Genomic DNA, 20,997 nt, shown 5'->3' on the forward strand with positions numbered 1-20,997 from the left:
ATGCTTTGTCAGATAAGGATGAACTACAATGTCAAAACAGCCTGTCCCTTAATGCACACTGTATTTGAGTGTGGAAGTCATAATAACACGAGCGACGTGGCTTCAAAAGCCTCGTATTTGCAGCCGTGTTGTGAAAATTACTCGGGGGCAGGAGTTTCAGGCGAGGCAGTTACGAGTTAAGTTGCCCCGAGTCTCATAATGGGACTTAACAAGTTAATGGTGTTGCACTATTTCCCCCTCTGCACTCGGCCGCTCCTTTCTAACAGACCCACTGCGATTTCAGCTCGAATGGTAGCAAAGGTCCACGGCGAGCAGTAGCGGGGCTCTGCGAGTGCACAGGCTGAAAGGGCCCATTACGAGCGAAAACCACGAATCGCGACTCCGACAACCTGCCTTTGCTTACTGATGACACAAACCGGCGAGAGTGTGCAGGGTAGCGAGGGCACGAGAGCCGAGTCCTTTTTAAAATTAATGTTGATTCAGCTTTAACAAACGCGTGCAACTAAATATGTGATAAGGTCGCGATCCGAGCACGCTAACCCGTTTCCGTTCCCCACTTCTTACGTCCCGAGTGTTGCCGCGAACACGAATGGCGGCGAGGAGAGCTCTTCCGCGAGGCTGACGCACATGTTTTTGTCGTGTACATCTGCGTATGTTAAGTCTCGACGGTCTGAGACCACATCTGAAGTACCTACGGGCTTCCGTTTGAGCCCAAAGCCGGCGTTTCCCTTTCTCAAGTCTGTAAACTGGGCCTCGTGCCCTTCCCGCTCTTCCCGCTCAGCATCTTATTTTGCTCCAAATGGAAGTCACCCGGCCCAGCGTCCCACCTGTCCGGCATCACAGCGGTATATTTCCTTATGTCAGATAAGAAGCAGTCAGAATTACCCGCAGAATTTCAGTAAGAGATGGGGACTTTTCATCGTGCAGGCCCGGGATCTGCTCTTTTTTTATAACTACCGGATTAAATCCCTGTTTTGTTTTGTTCTGTTTTGTTTTTTGTGTGGGTCTGGAACTCGACACCGGGTCACTTAGCTGGAATTTATGTTGTTTCTTCTACACAAGTTTGTTCATTTCATTGAAAGATGCTGAAGGTCAGCTCTGTGTGTGTGTGTTTGTGTGTGTGTGCATGTCCTGTTGCGCGCGTGCGTGCGTGTTTTTGTATGCGCATATGTGCGTGAGTGTGTGCACGTGCGTGCGTGTGCATATGCGCGCGTGCGTGCATGCATTCATGAGTGTGTGTGTATGTGTAAGCGTGAGTGTGTGTGTTCGTATGTGTGCATGTGTCTGTGTATGTGCGCGTGTGATTGCGCTCGTGCGTGACGGTGTGCACGTGTGAGCATGTGTGCATGCGTGTGAGCGCGCACGTGCGTGACGGAGTGCGTGCGCGCGCATGTGTGTGCATGCGTGAATATGTGTGCGTCCGTGTGCCTGCAGTGTTCTTTTGTTAGCGTCCCTGTCTTGTTTTGATGCTGTGTTACGTCTGACATGTGATTTAAATAGCAACACGTGTGTTTTGTGCTTTTGGTGTGTTGCCTTTGTGTTTATTTCATCACATGTAAAGCATCTTTGAATAGTATGAGAAAGCGCTGTATAAATAAAATATATTATTATTATTATCATTAACATCAATACTGGACATTTGTATTGTTCATTAAGTGAAATTAACTTGTGTTAATTTCGGGGGAAGAAATAAAGCAAGCAAGACAGACAGACAGACGGAAAAAGAAAGAATGAAGGACAGACTGAATAACCTAATTATCCAATTGAGCAAATATACATCAAACATACAAATCAGTTCAGTTAATATGTCAGCTGTCCGCGAGGACGAGGAATGGCGGCGACGGTAGAAGCCAGGCAGAGCTTGACCAGGAGGGGGCATCTCAAGTCCTAGAACCACTTTCTGTGCAGTCCTACGCCAGCCAACGTCGTCCCTGCTGCCAAAAGACAACCGACTTATTCTTGATGCTGATGGTCTAATTCACAACAGACGGCTCTCTCTCTCTCTCTCTCTCTCCCCCCTCTCTCTCTCTCTCGCTATCTCTCTCTCCCCCCCCCCCCCTCTCTCTCTCTCTCTCTCTCTCTCTCTCTCTCTCTCTCTCTCTCTCTCTCTCTCTCTCTGTCTCCCCCCCTCTCTGTCTCCCCCCCCCCTCTCTCTCTCTCTCTGTCTCCCCCCCCCTCTCCCCCCCTCTCTGTCTCCCCCCCTCTCTCTCTCTGTCTCTCTCCCCCCCTCTCTCTCCCCCCTCTCTCCCTCTCTCCCTCTTTACACACATCTGAAGCGGAATACAGCCGTCATCACTTCAGGACACCGTTATTCCCGGCTTTTTATTTCACTATTAATAATCCGATCACGAGCGTCGTTTTTTATTATTATTATTATTGTTGTTGTTTTTTTTTTTGTTTTTTTTTTAATGTAATTCAACAATTGGTGAATGTGGATTTCTCCGCGCAGTTCAAGCCAAGAGGAGCCTCGCCGGTCTGAGCGCGTCCGTCGGCGGCGGCTGCTGGTTGGTTGGTTGACGGTTTAGGACAAAAACTATCGTTAAGATTCACACGCCGCCGCTCGCGCCGCTCAAATTCTCCCGACAGGTGTGCGCAAAGCGGGAAGAGGCGCGCGCGTGCGCGTGTTTTTTTTTCTTCGCGCGCGTGCTTCTCTTTTCCCTCCGCGTCAGTCCTCGCGGCCTGGGTACGCCACCTTCCCCGGCTGGTCTGGACTTCACGCAGGGCGCATCTCACCATGTGGACTCGGGACGCGGACAACGGACACGTCTGAACATGTGGAGGAGTCGACGCGCAGCAAACATGGGTAGGCTTTTCCACACGCGTCATTCCCTCGGGGGTGGGGTGGGGGGGCACTTTCAACCTTCTAAACGCTCGCACATGTTGTCGTCAGTTACTGGAAAGTCTTGGCGCCGGTACCGAGCCCATCTCGTCGGATCACGTCTAGTGAAACGGGGGGGGGGGTGATGAACGGGCATTCACTTTAAAAGCAAACGTTGCTGGTTCTTTTGACCCCCCCACCCCCCATAAGCGGCTAGTGGCCGACGATAGTGGACGAGAGGGTCCGACAGGGGTTTGTCTTTTGTCAACTGTTCAGCAGATCTCGTTCGATGGATTCTGGTTATCCAGCAGCGGTGCTGTCTGGTGCTGCTGAAGTGTAGCTGTAAACTTGCATGCGGTCTAAACGAATAGGGACGCCTACTCTGCTAATACTGAACTCTCTCAACGTATGCAGCAACCTTAGAACACCGTAAGGTTAATTCTGCCCCAGTGATGATTTCTACTCTGTTCTGTTCTCCCCATACACGCCACAGGCGTGTGTGATTGACACGATGCTGTTTTCCCTCTTTGACGAGTCTTTCACTTCTTTTTTTCTTCTGTGTCTGCAGGACTCTCCTCGCTTTTCAAATGGCTTGTTATCACAGTATTGGTGCCAGCCTGGCTGGTGGCTGCTCCAAGTGGCGTCCGCGAACGTCCCTGCCCTCAGAGCTGTAGATGTGATGGGAAAATTATATACTGCGAGTCCAATGCCTTTCGTGATGTGCCAAATAATGTTTCCGTGGGAACACAGGGCCTCTCCCTGCGTTACAACAGCCTGGTCAACCTCAGAGCCCGACAGTTTTCAGGCCTCAGTCAACTGGTTTGGTTGTATCTTGACCATAATTACATTAATTCTGTGGATGGCCAAGCGTTCCATGGGATACGGAGGCTCAAAGAATTGATTCTCAGCTCTAACAAGATTACACAGCTAAAGAACAACACTTTCCACGATGTCCCGAATTTGCGTAATCTCGACCTCTCCTACAATAAATTGCAGGCCCTACAGGTTAATCAGTTCCAGGGACTACGAAAATTACTCAGTCTTCATTTGAGGTCCAATTCCTTGAAAACTGTACCAATGCGAGTTTTCCTGGATTGTCGCAATCTGGAGTTCCTTGATATTGGCTACAACAGGCTACGTAGCCTTACACGTAATGCCTTTGCTGGACTCTTAAAGCTCGTGGAGCTTCATTTGGAGCACAACCAGTTTTCAAAGATAAATTTTGCTCACTTTCCCCGCCTGATGAACCTGAGGGCACTCTACTTGCAATGGAACCGTATCAAATCTATAACCCAGGGCTTGCCGTGGATGTGGACCTCCTTGCAAAAGCTGGACCTCTCAGGAAATGAACTCCAAGTCTTGGATGCTAGTACATTCCAATGCCTTCCTAATCTGCAGACACTCAACTTGGACTCCAATAAACTCAGCAATGTGTCTCAGCAGACGGTGGCAGCATGGATCTCCCTCACAACCATCAGTCTGGCCGGTAATGTGTGGTACTGTAACCCGAGCATATGTCCCCTGGTAGACTGGCTGAGGGCCTTCAAGGGCAACAAGGAGTCTACGATGATATGCTCAGGCCCCAAGGAGGCACAGGGAGAGAAAGTAATTGACGTGGTTGAGACTTCTAATATATGTATAGCAACACCCACATCAACTAAAGCCCTGACAGCCTCAACTAGACCCACCGCTGCTACTCCATCACCACCTGAGCTGCCACCTCTGCCCACACAGCCCATGGTAGATAAAAAGCAGATCTGGAACCGGACAGCTTCCCCAACTCTTTCAGAAGTCTCCCCCACAATCCCTTTGCCAGACACCGAGTATGTGTCATTTCATAAGATAATAGCCGGTAGTGTGGCTCTCCTATTATCTGTAGCCATTATTTTGCTGGTTATCTACGTATCATGGAAACGCTACCCCAGCAGCATCAAGCAGCTTCAGCAGCGCTCGATGGTTAAAAAGCGGCAGAAAAAGGCGCGAGAAACTGAGCGCTCTTTTAATTCACCACTGCAAGAATATTATGTGGACTACAAGCCTACACACTCAGAGACTATGGATGTGCTGGTTAATGGGACAGGACCTTACACATACACTATCTCAGGCTCCAGAGAATGCGAGGTATGACCGTTGCCCTCCAAAAACCCATTTCCACTGCGAGGCACGAGAGGTAAATTTTCTAAAAGTATGTTGAGAAAAATTCAAATTTTCTCTTTTCTGGTTTGTTTTTGTTTTGGGAAATGAAGGACACTGCAACGTGGCTTGTTTGTTGAATCATAGATTTTTTACTTTCTGGGATGCAAGCAAAGGACTACAGTGCAAAACTAATATTAAATGCTACCCCATTTCTTGGTCCCTCGGAAGGACTGCTCATAAAGGGATTGATGCATTTTCAGGCATTTTCAATTATTTATTCATAAATCGCTTGCAGTCCAGTAGAATGATGAAAAATAATTGGATCAAGCCACTATGCAGGAGGTCCTCTCCTTTCCCACGTTTGCTACAACAGCAGGCAACGTCTAGTGCTTTATTAATGATAAATACATGAGTCAAGTTGGCACTTACTTTGCTGCTGTATTACACATATTGTTGTTTCTAATGATACTAGCTTATTCTAAATGCTGGTCTCTCTTTCTACCACCAAGCAAATCATTTTTAAATTTGTTTTATTCTGTTTTTTTCTTCGCTGGGTCAACCAACAAGGTACGAATGCCCAAGCACATTTTGAAGACCATCACAAAGGCCTGGGGGCCAAACAAGATAAACTATGCATTTGGCCGAGATTCCTGTCATGGTTTTTGAAAAGGCTGCAATAATTTAATAATAATTTTGACCCTAGAAAGATAAAGCAACTGTTATCTAGATTCGAATTCTCATCCAAAAGTGTGCATATAAAATTCTCATCGCTAAGATGGAGTCATTTCAGTGGCTGACTCTGAACTACTATACGGCATCAAGACAGTGAGACGGAAAGTCTGAGTGAAAGTTTAATCAATTTGCTGACGCTTAATTAGGACTTTCTTTGCCTGTGCACTCTTTTCCCCCTAATGCTTTGCCTGTGTGGTCTCGCTTTTAATTAGGCAGTGTGGTAGAGTGTGATTAACAGGACATACGATGGTGGGAAGCATGTAGTGTCATCGAATTTTATGTCCCCCCTGTCGTTGTGCGCTTTTTCGTGGATTAAACACATCCTCACCGTGGAGTACATCAGACATCTCAATCCTCCACTGCATCCGTCAGTACAGTTCAGACAAGTTTTATCTCATGCTGACTCACACTCATTTCCCATATCCTACATAGCAAGATCGATCCCATGCAAATCATTTTCCAGAGTCTAGAATTTGTTTTCAGAAACTGGCAACCCCTGTGCCATAAAACACTGTAGCACCATTTCTATCCTTGTGATGTTCTCTGCATGTAACATGGATGTAATTTAGAAGCCAATGGCGGGGGAAGACACGCACAATATTAAGTGTACAGGTAGCAAAATCAGCACTTTATAAGACTTGGGAAAATACAGGGGCAGTTTGGGGTAAGGCAGTCTGTAGCTTTCATGTGGAAATGTGGCATGGAGCATTAAAGGGCAGACCTAATGGGGCTTCTAGCAAGAATAACTAATAGCCCTCCAGAAGTAGGGAGCCGAGGCTTTTCTCAGCACAGCTATTCCTCACCTCCTTGCAGCTAAAAGGAGCATCCTGAACTGTTAAATTTGTCATAGTTTTTTTGTGTGTTACATTTGGTAAAACAGCATTATGCCAAGTAGAGCACATAGTACGGTAGGAGATATCTTCCAAGAGTAAGGAATAACAACTTCCCAAACCTTTAGCAAATTCAGGTGCATTTAGATTAAAATCACTCTTTCAGGATGCTATGAAATGCAATATTATTTGGCAAAATCAAAACAGTTTTGATCAAATAGAGTACTCTGTTTACCAGACATGTAACTACAGGGTTCAATATTCACTATATTGCAGTACAAAAAGCCTATGATTTGTATTGTCAAAGGCTATTTGCATCATAATATAGACTGGGTAGCACATCCTTTGATACATGTGCGAGCATTTTTGCTAAACTGAAAAGCACTCAGTGGGGAATCTAGGAAAAAATGAAGAGAGAGAGCTCATTATTTTATTTATACAAGAAAGCAACTACTTAAAACAATTTGCCACGCAACCTGTAATCTTTAACCCATGCCTAGACCAGTTGAACTGTAGTAAAATACTTATTTTTAGATTTTCTTCAAACTTCAGATGGTTGGCTATGAACCTGCAAGCTAAGTCCCTTGAGTATAAAGTTGTTCTATTCCTTCCTGATTGCCAGTGGCAGTAAACAAAGTGAATGTGTCTCCTCGCGCTCCACACAGGTTGAGGTCTTGTATAAACAGTCACATGTGTGACATGTAGGCTATCTGCATGTCTCAGCTATAAATATCGCGTGGTAGCCTACTACATCCGGCATCTTTGATCATCTCGCTGTTAGCCTGACCTTCTTCACGGGTTAATTGCCCCGTAGATCTGTGTTTCAGTGATGTATTTTACTTACAGGTCCAAGGGAGGTGAGCACATTCTGTGTTATTTGGTGTTTGACATCCTGCCTGTGACTCTTTTTCAGAGTGCAATTTTATGTCCTGTGGTTGGCAAGCTATCCTACCTCTCATTCTTTTCCATCTGGAGGTTTTCGAGTGTCCTTGTCTTTTGCTGGTTCTCTCACCAGCTACACTAACTGTCTTAAACATTTGTTGTGCTAGTTGATTCCTCCAAATGCTAGATGTTCCAGTCGCGTGCAGCGGTTATCCCACAGCTCTCTGGTTTTCCTAGCCTAGCTTGGAGTCTACAATTGGTCTTTAGCGAGCTGCTGAGATATTGTTGGAGGTTCCAATCACGTTCTGTGGCCAGCCACAGTTCTGTGCTGGATTACCTGGCCACACACGCAATTCAAATGAACAGGCTAACAGCAGGCTGAGGGGGTCAGTCCTATGTTCCCTCAGCCCTGTGGATTAACTATCGAATAGGTTCGCTATTGGTTATTGTTAGGTTAAGGTAAGCATTGAGTTAAGGTTAGGGTTAGGGAGAGGTTGAGGTTAAGTCAAGTTAAGGTAGGTTAGGTTAAGTTTAGGCAAGTTCAGTGAAATAGGGTTGAGGGAACATAGCGCTGAGGGAACAAAGACACGCTCCCCAGGCCGGATTAGCCTAACTGGCTAGCCACTTGTTTGTCTGGTTGCAGTTGTGATATACACTCACTGGCCACTTTATTAGGTACACCTTGCCAGTACCGGGTTGGACCCCCTTTTGCCTTCAGAACTGCCTTAATCCTTCGTGGCATAGATTCAACAAGGTACTGGAAAAATTCCTCAGAGAGTTTGGTCCATATTGACATGATAGCATCACGCAGTTGCTGCAGATTTGTCGGCTGCACATCTATGATGCGAATCTCCCGGTCCACCACATCCCAAAGGTGCTCTATTGGATTGAGATCTGGTGACTGTGGAGGCCATTTGAGTACAGTGAACTCATTGTCATGTTCAAGAAACCAGTCTGAGATGATTCGAGCTTTATGACATGGCGCGTTATCCTGCTGGAAGTAGCCATCAGAAGATGGGAACACTGTGGTCATAAAGGGATGGACATGGTCAGCAACAATACTCAGGTAAGCTGTGGTGTTGACACGATGCTCAATTGGTACTAAGGGGCCCAAAGTGTGCCAAGAAAATATCCCCCACACCATTACACCACCACCACCAGCCTGAACCGTTGATACAAGGCAGGATGGATCCATGCTTTCATGTTGTTGACGCCAAATTCTGACCCTACCATCCGAATGTCGCAGCAGAAATCGAGACTCATCAGATCAGGCAACGTTTTTCCAATCTTCTATTGTCCAATTTTGGTGAGCCTGTGCGAATTGTAGCCTCAGTTTCCTGTTCTTAGCTGACAGGAGTGGCACCCGGTGTGGTCTTCTGCTGCTGTAGCCCATCTGCCTCAAGGTTCGACGTGTTGTGCGTTCAGAGATGCTCTTCTGCATACCTCGGTTGTAATGAGTGGTTATTTGAGTTACTGTTGCCTTTCTATCAGCTCGAACCAGTCTGGCCATTCTCCTCTGACCTCTGGCATCAACAAGGCATTTTCGCCCACAGAACTGCCGCTCACTGGATATTTTCTCTTTTTCGGACCATTCTCTGTAAACCCTAGAGATGGTTGTGCGTGAAAATCCCAGTAGATCAGCAGTTTCTGAAATACTCAGACCAGCCCGTCTGGCACCAACAACCATGCCACGTTCAAAGTCACTTAAATCACCTTTCTTCCCCATTCTGATGCTCGGTTTGAACTGCAGCAGATCGTCTTGACCATGTCTACATGCCTAAATGCATTGAGTTGCTGCCATGTGATTGGCTGATTAGAAATTTGCGTTAACGAGCAGTTGGACAGGTGTGCCTAATAAAGTGGCCGGTGAGTGTAAGTCTGCAAGAGATTCTGATTTGCATCCTGTGCCCTAATCACAGTTCTCGCTCAGATATCCTAGCCTGACCCGTATTTGAATTTATACAATGCTGGCATGTGCCCCTTGTGGAGCTCAGCTTCAGGTTGAGGATGGCAATGAGTTGTGTGCCAAGTGTTTGGGTGTCGGTCATTTTAGGGAAGCTCTGTCTGACCCATGCATTAACTGCAGCATTTTGCCACTCTTGGTGAGAAAGGAAAGGCTGCATCGGGTGGAAGACCTCCTGTTTGGAGATGACCTTCCACCCTCTGGGCTCACTCATAGAAGTTCTGGTTCCCACAGTCAGTGGGAGAAGTGCAGAGGCAGGCCACATGAAGAGTGCAGTGGCCCAGGATGTTAAAAGGTGAAGGAATAAGCTCCCCTTCACCAGGTGATGGAGGCTTTACAAGCAGAAATAGGACAGCTCTAAGCGTTGGTGTGGGCTCTGCCTTCCCCACCCACCCCTCAGGTGGTTGCCTGGGATTCAGGAGGGGATGGGGTCAACAAACATTTCAAACTCTGTTTCAGGCCCGTGGAGGTGCATTTAGCCCCAGGGAGGATCCTTCCCCTGAACTGTCATTTCGGGGAGCTGAGCCTGCAAGTGTAGAGGCTAAAGATGGCTCAGAGACTTCCCTCAGGATCTCAAGGAGCACTGAGGGGGAGGAGGGGCCCTGTCCACTGCAAGCAACACTGCGTGCAGCCTTGGCTAATGTTAGACTGGATGACGCACCGGCGAATCAACTTGTGGGCAACTGGTTCTTTCAACGGGCTCCTGCATTCCCGTCCTCTGAAGTTCTACCCCCACCTACCTTTTTGTGAAGAGCCAAAGCACCGCTGGGCAGATCCATATAAATGTTACAGCCAGAACATTAAAGGAGAGAGTTGGGTGACAAAAATGACGCAACACTTCAGGCCTTTGGTTTGATGTCCAGAGAAATTGGCCGCTTGATGTCCACCCTTGTTGTGACACATCAAGTGTTGCTTGCACAGGTACCTAAGTCTCAGGATTGTAGGAAAACACTGCCAAAGTTTCCTGTTGTGCCTGGCCAGTTGTTCAGGCAAAAAGATCATTGGCGCGCAGGACGCAGTCAAGTTGGGCTTCAGAGGCCTGGGGTCATCGGGGTAGGGGGCATGGGACCCCCAACTCGGCGCTCCAGGAAACGTGGCACATAGGACCTACAATGTGTACATCACCTAGGCCAGGGGTGGACAATCTTATCCAGAAAGGGCCAGTGTGGGTGAAGGTTTTTGTTCCAACCAAGCAATTACACATCTGTGTCTCCTAATCAAGTTCCTCAGCAAAGACTCTACTGGTTGATTAGTGGGATCAGGTGTGTAACTGCTTGGTTGGAACAAAACCTTTGACATCCACTGGCCCCTTCTGGATAAGATTGCCCACCTCTGACCTAGACCTACCACCGCAGCCCTGGCAACAAAACAGGCAGGTTGCTGTAGACAGTTGGCATCATCCCAGAGGTGACTCCACCTCGCCAGCCCCATTGGGTACAAGGGCACAGCCAGCGCCTTTGTCCAGAAGTGGGCAGATTTTCACAGCAGCACCTGGACTACTGGGCAGCCCATTCTCAAGATGCATGGGTTTTGAAAACAATGTCCCAGGGTTACAGGTTGCAGTTCCACCGCTGGCCCCCACCACCCTCAGGGGTCAAGGTGACCTTGGTCACAGAACCTGTGAAGGCCTATATTTATCACAGGAGTTAGCCACACTCCTGAAAAAATAGGCCATCACAGTATTACACCCATGTACACAAAGTGACGGGTTTTACTCAACATATTTCCTAATACCAAAAAAAAAAGACATACACTGGAACTGAGGAGCTTGAACATGCATTTAAAAGTCCTCCCATTTCAGATGCTTTGTACAATTAAAGTTCTTTAGACTATCACTCCAGGAGAGTGGTTCAACTCCATAGACCTGGGGATGGCATCTCTCAGGAGGAAGAGTGAGTTGTCTAGTATTGGAAGGTTCCTGGTTCGATCCCCGGCTCCTCCAGAGAGCGTGTCATAGTGTCCTTGAGCAAGTAGAGGGACAGGGCATTTCTGCTGCACGGTGTTCCTCTTGGCTCAGTCCCAGCGAGGCAGGAGATGGTAACGAGAGATGCCTAACCTCATGGTTGGGGGATGGTGTGAGAGAGGAGGTCAGTCCAGGGAGTTTGGAGCCCTTGGTGGAGAGGGTAGCACATCAATATCCTAGAACTCTGGACTGTCTACTTGACGCTGAAGCACTTCTTGCCCTTTCTTGATAGCAAACACGTGCTCATTCAAATAGACAACACCTCAGCGGCAATTTATATCAACCATCAAGGGGGAACCAGGTCATTGGAGTCCCTGAGAGAAGCCCAGAGACTGTGGAAATGGGCTCATCCTCAGCTGGCCTCCTTGAGGGCGATGCACCTCCCAGGCAGAGTGAACTCTGGCAGATTACCTCATGCCAGAGGCTGACCCTTGGGGAATGGAGGTTGCACCCTCAGGTAGTGCAGATGATGTGGGATGGGTATGCGGAAGCCCAGGCAGATCTATTCACCTCGGCGTGTACAACTCATCATCCTTTGTAATTTTCGTTGATGGAGACCAGGGCCCCACTTCAGATAGATGCTCTCGCCAACACCTGGCTGAGGGGTCTCCTTTATGCATTCCTTCCGATCCCCCTGATAATGCCCACACTACAGAGGGTGAGACTATCGGATCACAGGGTCCTCCTAGTGGTCCCCAAGTGGCTATCGAGGATATGGTTCTCCTGTCTGTTGGTTGGTTGTGTCCCAGTGAGGATGGACCTCTTATCCCAGGATGGGAAGGTCTGGCATCCATCTCCGAGCCTCCTTCAGCTCTGGTTATGGCCATTGAGAGGGATCAGTTACTCTGGACTGATCTTGAGCCCTCAATTTGTGAGCCCCTGTGCAGTGCACAAGCTCCTTCCCCAAGGATGGTATATGGAAACTGTTGGGCTGCATTTTCTTCATGGTGCAGGGACGGGGGATTAGACCCAATCTCCTGCCTTTTACAGGATATACTGCATAACTTGCAGTACCTTTTTGATGCTGGCCGGGCTGCCTCAACCTTGAAGGTGTACATGGTAGCTATATCTTTAAACCATGGCCTCACTGATGGCAGGCCAGATGGTGCACATTGCTGGATGGCGCAGTTTCTGCATGGTGTCAGGAGGTGACACTCCCCAGGATAAAGTGTGCTGCAGCGTGGGACCTGCCACTGGTCCTGCAGACCTTAAGCAAGTCAGCTTTTGAGCCTATGGCAGGGGTGACCTTGAGAAATAATTCAATGAAAACAGCTTTCCTTCTGGCAATTATGACAGCCAAAAGTGTGAGTGAACTCCACGCACTTTCTATCAGTCCTACGTGCCTTTGATGAAAGGCAGACTGCTCTGGATTGACAGTGTAGCCGAATATCACTTCCCTGCCAAAGGTTTTATCCCCCAGCCATATTAATCAGGCAATATAGAACTGGAGGCATGCGATCCTCCCCCGTTTAAACCCAACCTGGAGAATGAGGGCCAATTTGTTGTGTCCAGTCTGAGTATTGTGGCTGTACTTTGAGGTAACACAGCACTTTAGGTGCTCAGAACAGCTGTTTGTTTGCTACTGCAGAAAGAACAAGGGACAGACATTGTCTAAACAAAGGCTCTACCACTGGATTGTTAAGACAATTAAATAGGCTTATGAAGTAGCAGGTAAACCTGCCCCCTCAGATGTCATTCTACCTGGGGTGTCGCCACATTCTGGGCAGCAATAAGGGGGGTGTCACTATCGGAGATCTGTGCGGTGGCGTCCTGGACAGCGCCTTGCACATTCTCGAGGTTCTATCGCCTTAATGTGGCCTCTGGATCGATGCTAGCATCAGCTATTCTGCCATTGGTGTCCACAACAGACAAGTAGGTGGGTATTGTTCCTGGTGACACTGCTGGTATGACTCATCCACTTTGTTTACTGCCACTGGCAGTCAAGAAGGAATGTAACAGAATGGAAGTTATGAAGGTAACTATGGTTCTGTGAATTTCTGGATGACTGAAAGGTTCTGAGTGCTGGTCACTCAGAACCTTAGCCAATTAAGGTCAGTGCGACCCAACTCATGTACCTAAGTTCTAGGTTCTGAGTGCTGGTCACTCAGAACCTTTCAGGGTGAGAAAATTCCGAGAGGCCAGATATAGGCTACCACATAGTATTTATAGCTGGGGCACACAGGTAGCCTACACGTCACACACATGACTTTGTTTATATAAGATCTCGACCTGTGTGGAGTGCGAAGAGACATATCCACTTTGTGAACTGTCACTGGCAGTCATCCAGGAATTCACAGAACCATAGTTACCTTCGTAATTTCCGTTTGATGATCACCATACACTGTGCAATTCCATGGTTTTCCACGGGCTTCATCTGTGGCATATTGTGCTGAAAACAAATGATTTCCCTGCAAAATGCACCATCGACTTCTTCCCATAGAACAGCTGCAGTGGTTGTTGTCTACCAAAAGTACAGCAACTAGAAAGTTAGAAAAAAAGGAAAAAAATAATACAAGATTAAAATCACACCATCACAGCCAAAGGCAGTTCTTGTGCTAGGCCCACATTTACTAACATTAACAAGGTGAGATCACCCAAACCATAGTGAGATAAAATGGGCTGTACAAGGACACAAAACATCATTCCCTGCTGTTAATACCTCTGGTTCCTACTCTTTTATAGTCAAGTCAAGTTTATTTATATAGCGCATTTAAAACAACCACAGTTGAACCAAAGTGCTGCACAAGCTTAAAATACAATATAAAACAACTGACACATATGAATATAAAAATATATGTAAAGAAAACATAATAAAATAAACAATATAAGATATAAACAATAAAACAAGAGGAAAAGTATATTTGCATAATAAAATCATGGTGTCAAGCTCAACTTGAATTGAATGCCAGCGAGAAGATGTAGGTCTTTAACAAAGATTTAAAAGTGTCTAGGGTCTGAGCAGACCTTATGTGTACTGTATAGGATGTGAGGAGGATGTTATTTCAACTATTTTCTTCACTATAATGAAAGCATAACAGTTTGCGCTTAAGATTCAGCTGAGTAATAGCCAAACATTTATAGCCAATTAAGGTCAGTGCGACCCAACTCATGTACCTAAGTTGTTCTTACTTGTTCATATTGGTACATTTGTACTTACTGTGTCACAGCCGATGTTCCCCTAGGCATCCATTCTGTGTTAAAAAATTAATGGTCCTTTAAAATTTTCGCCTACAGCGAGTTTAACAACATTAGGCACATTCGTTTTCATCCAACATTTGTGTTGCTCCGAGGTGCTTAAGTATGAGCACTGTTTTAAAAGTGCCTATAACAGAACCAGAGATCTCTGTGTAGGTTAGTAATTAAGTTTTGCTCGTGAAATTGGTCATTTGAGTCAGCCATGCAGATGGTAAAACAATTTATTGGGGGACCACAGCAATCGGGAGAGAAGCCTAGGTAAACACTGTGTTTTTTTTCCCTTTCAAAATTCAGGTGTCACATGCATTGGTAGTTTAGGCACAAGACTACAAAACTGTAACACATGTGCCAGCTAAGCAGGCAAGACATTCTTCCGTTTGTTTGTAAAAACAAAACAAAAAACAAAGGCTGTTACTCTACTGGTTAATTAACCCTGTAAAGGCCAGGTGGGTGTGTCAGTACGTCAGTAGTAAACACCAGCTGGATAGGATAGAAAAATAACTAAGGAATTTCATTGTTAACTCAAAGTACACTGGCTACTTTCAGCCAGATTTTTCTTTTTGTTACAGAGATAAATCAGGAAAATCCTTGACATGTTTGTTTAGGGTGGGATAAAAATGCAGACGCTCGTGGGGTAATAATCACCCCCCCCTCCCATAGTAATTCTAATGCATTATCTTGTAATGCATAATTTTTGCCTTTTTATGTGATTTGTGAATTACAAAATACCGTCCGTCAGAGGTGGGAAATTTATGCGTACTTGTGTGTACTGCTTACCACACCACACTAAGTCAAGGTACTCTACTGCCCTGGGGACGTGCCCCGAGGTAACTAATACATGAAGTTATACGAATATGTGTGTTTTTTTTTATATCTTATTTTCAATTTTTCTGTTTTATACTCAAGACACACGCAAACAAGATAAAACAAAATAAAGCAAAAATTAACACAAAAAACAAAAACAACAACAAAAAGCAAAAAAGGGGAAAAAAGCTGCCAGACATACATATATATATATATATATATATATATATATATATATATATTGAGAGAGAGAGAGAGAGAGAGAGAGAGAGAGAGAGAGAGAGAGAGAGAGAGAGAGAGAGAGAGAGAGAGAGTTATATAGAGCTATATATAGGTATGTAATATAATTTGGTTCACAGCAGTTTTCAAGAAATTACACAGTCAGTATTACAAGAGTACCGATAAAAGGTAAAGAGTACTGGTTTTTATATATGTGTTTTTGATGTTAAGATATTATTCTGACTTTTGATTGCATTCAAATGAATTGCAATATACTGCAATTACACAAAATTAACACACAAAAAAATCAAAATGAAGGAATGGAGCAACGTTTGTAATTCAGTGAGCAAATATGGGCTAATTTATCTGAACGTGCATTTCCTGTTTGCCTCCTGTCTTGTTTTGTTAACTGAATCAACAACTCAGAGCGGTCACCTATATAAATAAGACAGAGCAGAAGAAGTTCTGATGGCTCCATGCAACGCAAACACAAGGACATGAATAAGGAATTATTGTTGTGATGACTCGGATGCTAACTTGCACACAGCTTTTATCTCTAAACCTGGTGACCTTCACACTTCTTGCACAACATTAGGTTGTACATGTAAAGACATACATGGAAAAATAGCTCTGTGAAGAATTCCTTACTGAATTTACACATTGGCCATCGTTCCTGCCAGGGCCATGACTCTGAGCCACGTTATGTTTGCACGAAAGGGATTTACAGTAATACCAGAGCTGCACGCAGAGGTGCTCAGGTCTTTGATTTGACGTTTTTCATGCATGGGAATTGGGTTTCCCTAAATAGCTATGACCCAAGATGTCCATGATTCAGACCTGCAACAGACCTAGAACCTCTCCTTTTTATGTGCCATACTCGCTGCCCAGAGCAGATGGAGTAAATCTGTTAAATGAAAGGTATGCTAAAATTACACCGTAGATGTTTGCCCTCATTAGCTCGTGGATGTGATAAGTCAACTTGGTGGCTTTTTCAAAGGCAAAACTAATTTTTCCATTTGAAAATTTGTTAAAAACAGCCGCATTGTAGCCGAGGGCGTACCAAACGAGGAGTGATAGATCGCTGAGGAGTGTGATAAGGCTGTCGGTGATAAATACATAAATGAAAGCGATTGGGATTTCAACCTCCATATCCACTTTATATTTGTCTCTCTCGGTTCACATGCTCTACCGTGTTTCCCTCATATGCGGTTTAAGTTAAACATTGACCTCAGTATTCCCTTAAAGCCCAAATCAATTTAGTTGGCTTTTTATTAAAGAAAAATTAACTAGGCCACTTGGGGGAATAACGTAAGTCCACAGCATTTAATAAACGCCCGTAGCCCGTTTTGCAATGTAGTATATTTCATGATAGCGTAGCGACGATCTAGAAAATAAACACGGTCCAATTCCAGCAAAGATGAAAAGCAATGTGGCCATAAACCACATCTCACACGTTAATGGCGCTCAATGCTCCAGCACTGAAATCACAAATTGGGAAATATAGCTTTGATAACCAATTTATATTGCCTTAAGTATATTTTGAAAGCCAGTCTTCTCTATTTATACTCTAGGCTAATTTTCAAGGAGTGGTTTATTGACTGAAAGCAGTTTCTTGGATGGCGAGTGCCTTTTTAAAAGGAACGCATGGGATGCATTTAAAAACCACCTTCACTAATCACTGACTGGGAGCAAAAAGCAAGAAAAAAAACTTTACATTTGAAGTGGGGAGATATCGCAAATGTCTCTTTTGAGTGTTTTGGATGTAGCACCAAACGTTTGATTTAAGCACTTCTCTAAACTCCAACTTAGGGTCTGAATACAAATACAGATCTCATACATCTGCTACACTGTCTGATGCATTTGTGGAGGTGGAGGAAATTGTGTTTTGCACGGCAGGCACAAATTCTTACTAATGGCAATGTGAAGGAATTGTTTTACGGAATTGTTTCACCAGAAGGAGGGATTTGGAGAACACTTCTAACGATTGTTTCTAAAAACTGTTGAAAAATTGTGCTCATTTATCGACTAATCCATCATTCCAGGCGGCACGGTGGCGCAGCGGTTAGCGCTATCGCCTCACGGCAAGAAGGTCCTGGGTTTGAACCCTGGGGTTGTCCAACCTTGGGGGTCATCCCAGGTCGTCCTCTGTGTGGACTGTGGAGTTTGCATGTTCTCCCCCTGTGTCTGCAGTGGGTTTTCTCCGGGCGCTCCGGTTCCCCCACCATGAAAAAAGACATGCATGTTAGGGTTAATACTCCCGTCTGTGCCCCTGACTGAGGCAATGGAAAGAAAAACTGGAGTGGGTCCCCGGGTGCTGCACAGCGGCTGCCCACTGCTCCTAGCTACACAGCTAGGATGGGTTACATGCAGAGAAGAATTTCCCTACAAGGAAATTACAATAAGAGGCACATAGCATCAATAAGTAATCCCCAAAGTCTAGCAGACACATCCCCCTAATTCCACTATTCCCCCGATTCCCACCAAACCTTATCCATTAATTTAGGAAAAATCAGAAAGCACAGACCGAGGCAATAATGTAACTTGTAAAAATATTTGTCAAGGCATTTTACTCCGCCTTTATGTTTGCGGCAGCCTCGTTAATGTATCAGCTCACAGCAATTACTGCCTACTTAGTCATTCATTGCATTATGATTCATCTAATTACGGCTATCAAGTTGATTCGACGGAGATGCCGTGGCGGGCCCGGCTGTGTTGCACTCATTCACTGGTAAAGACGTTGTAAGCAACAACAAAAAAAAAAAAGTTGACTTGGCGCACAGCAATTGTACATGACAAAATTGCCGTCAGGACTCTAATTATATCTGCCAGTATGAAATATCGAAACGGCTTATTTGAGGGAAATTAGCAACGCCACCAATCCTCCGTAGCAAGGACCGAGTTGCCCGTGACTAAATTGAGCACCCCCCCCCTTTTTTTTCATTTGTAGTATAAATAGTTTTAATTAATTATTGTAATTTGGCTGAATGATCGTGCTGCGGTAACTCGGGAACAGTTGCTGATTTTCTTTGCTGCTATCTGACGGAGTTGTGTGTCACTCATGGGCGGGCGAGCGAGCGAGCGAGATGCTCGGAGGCTTCGCCGGGCCTGCGACTGTGATCCTGTAGACGGGAGTCTACAGACAGAGCCCTCAGAGTAAAAGGGAAAGGCAGAAATTTCAGGACGCAGTGCCACTCCCCCGCGTGCCGATTTCCGTTTTTGAATTGTAAATCAAAACGTTAAATAAAATCGAGTCATTCCACACCCGGGGAATGGACTGTTGTCACTGTCGCACAGCGCTTCTGTGTAAACACGGCCATGTGTGCCGCACAGACCGTCTCGCTGGATGCTGGTCGGTGTCTAATTTGATTTGACGTGGCGTGCGCAGATGGTGGATAGAGAAGCAATCACCCCTGTTTGCGTCCGTCGTTCAGCTGGGTTGCCTGTCGCCGTGCCCTTTTCTGATTAGACAAATGGGTCCTACTTATTTCCCCCCAGAATATTTTTATTTAGCCCGTCTAATTGGCGCATAATACGCGCTGATAGATTTGCTGTTTTAGAAACCCAAATTTGGTTCTAGAATTTGGCAGCCCAACATCAGTGCCAAAAAAGCCTGCATATTACTCTGTCCTCCTAGTTCACCTTGACATATGTGCATACATGTATATGTACATATCATGTGTGCATGTACGGCGATCAGCCAAAACATTAAAACCACCTGCCTAATATTGTGTACCCCCCCCACCCCCATCCCATAGAAGAGCCACTGTAGCTCAAATTGCTGCAGAAGTCAATGCTGGCTATGATGGACAGGTGTCAACACAGTGCATCACAGCTCGCTGTGTATGAGGCTGCATAGCCGCAGACCGGCCGGAGTGCCCATGACCCCTGTGGAAGCACCCAGAATGGGCACACAAGCCTCAGAACTGGACCACGGAGCGATGGAAGAAGGTGGCCTGGTCTAATAAATCACGTTTTCTTTTACACCACGTGGACGGTGGTGCACCTGTGCGTAGTTTACCGGGGGAAGAAATGGCACCGGGACGCACCGTGGGGAGACGACAAGACGGCGGCGGCAGTGTGACGCTGTGTGCAATGTCCTGCCGGGCAACCTTGGGTCCCGGCATTCATGTGGATGTTACTGTGACGCGTGCCGCCCACCAACGGTACCCCCCTGATGGCCGCGGCCTCTTTCAGCGGGATAATGCGCCCTGCCGCACTGCAAAAAAAAATTGCTCGGGAACCGTTTGAGGAGCACGACAAAGAGTCCAAGGTCTTGCCTTGTCCTCCCAAATTCCCCAGATCTCAATTCAATCAGGCGTCCGTGGGATGTGCCGGAAAAGCTATTGTGATCCATGGAGGCCCCACCTCGCAACCTACAGGACTTAAAGGATCTGCTGCTAACGTCTTGGTGCCAGAGGACACCTTCAGAGGTGTTGTGGAGTCCACGCCTCGATGGATCAGAGCTGTTTCGGTGGCACGAGGGGGACCTACACAATGTTAGGCAGGTGGTTTTAATGTTTTGGCTGATCGGCGTACGTATCATACGCACATATAACATGTATATATATATATTATATGTGTTGTTGAATACAAACACGTAAATAAGCGGAAATGTCTGTGGCCTGTGACCATGACTACTCCTGTCAGTCGAAGCAAACCGCCAGTGTGTGTTGACATCCGGACCTAACCAATTAAGAGGAGGTCGACTTCTAACATCCGACCGTTAAGTGTTGCCACTGACGACGCAGCCATAGCAACGCCGTCAGTTAGGCAGGCCTCGTGTTCATCAGCTGAGAGCTGTTATCACGCCATGCTCCTTACTTCCTGGCTGTTGAGTTAAAACAAAGTAGTATCACCCACCCGTCAACGTTCCTCTAATTGCGGCGCGGTTTGACGCGGCGTGCACCTGCGGCGAGGGGTTTGTAGCGAGTTAGAGCGCCGCAGACGTCCCCGAGGCTACCGCCAAGCGATACAAACGCGCCCCCTCGCCGCAATGATGTGCTTTCACCGTGTTCTTGATTTCTCGACCCGCCAAGAGATAACGCTTTGAGTGGCAAACGCACAAAGAGACGGAGGAAAACTGGGAGGAAGTGAAAGGGGGATCAATATGACGTGCCCCGCAAAGCATTCTGTTCACAGATAAATCAGTGGGCCGGATTATCCTCGGAGTCAACAAGAGAGGCATTTCATCAAATGATGATCAGGACTCGCTATTGATCACCCAACCCATGCAAGTCCTGAAGCCGGCCTGGTTTTGGGTTTCTGTTTTTTTTTTTTTGGGGTGGGGTGGTGGTATCTCAGTAAGTTTCCATCAAAGTGGGGGCATGGAGCAGCGAGTAGCCTGCTGAGGTATTAGAGCTGTGTGAAGCTATGGGATTTCTTTTCCTTTCATGGAAACACCCTTCTTTCTGGGGTAAGTTCTAACCATTTCACACAGTCGGGGTCCTCAGACAGG

General features: G+C 46.2%; 1 protein-coding gene across 1 annotated transcript in view; it reads left to right on the forward strand.

Moving 5' to 3' along the window:
* The first annotated feature begins 2,772 nt into the window (after positions 1–2,772).
* The window catches only part of LOC130112637 (leucine-rich repeat transmembrane neuronal protein 4-like), a 44,379-nt gene continuing 26,154 nt past the window's right edge, over positions 2,773–20,997 (forward strand). The window contains 2 exon segments of the mRNA XM_056280091.1: positions 2,773–2,803; positions 3,387–4,939. Of these exon segments, the coding sequence (XP_056136066.1) occupies positions 2,773–2,803; positions 3,387–4,939 (1,584 nt within the window).

Source organism: Lampris incognitus, chromosome 1 (assembly GCF_029633865.1).
Source record: "Lampris incognitus isolate fLamInc1 chromosome 1, fLamInc1.hap2, whole genome shotgun sequence".
In the NCBI taxonomy this organism is placed as follows: Eukaryota; Metazoa; Chordata; class Actinopteri; order Lampriformes; family Lampridae; genus Lampris; species Lampris incognitus.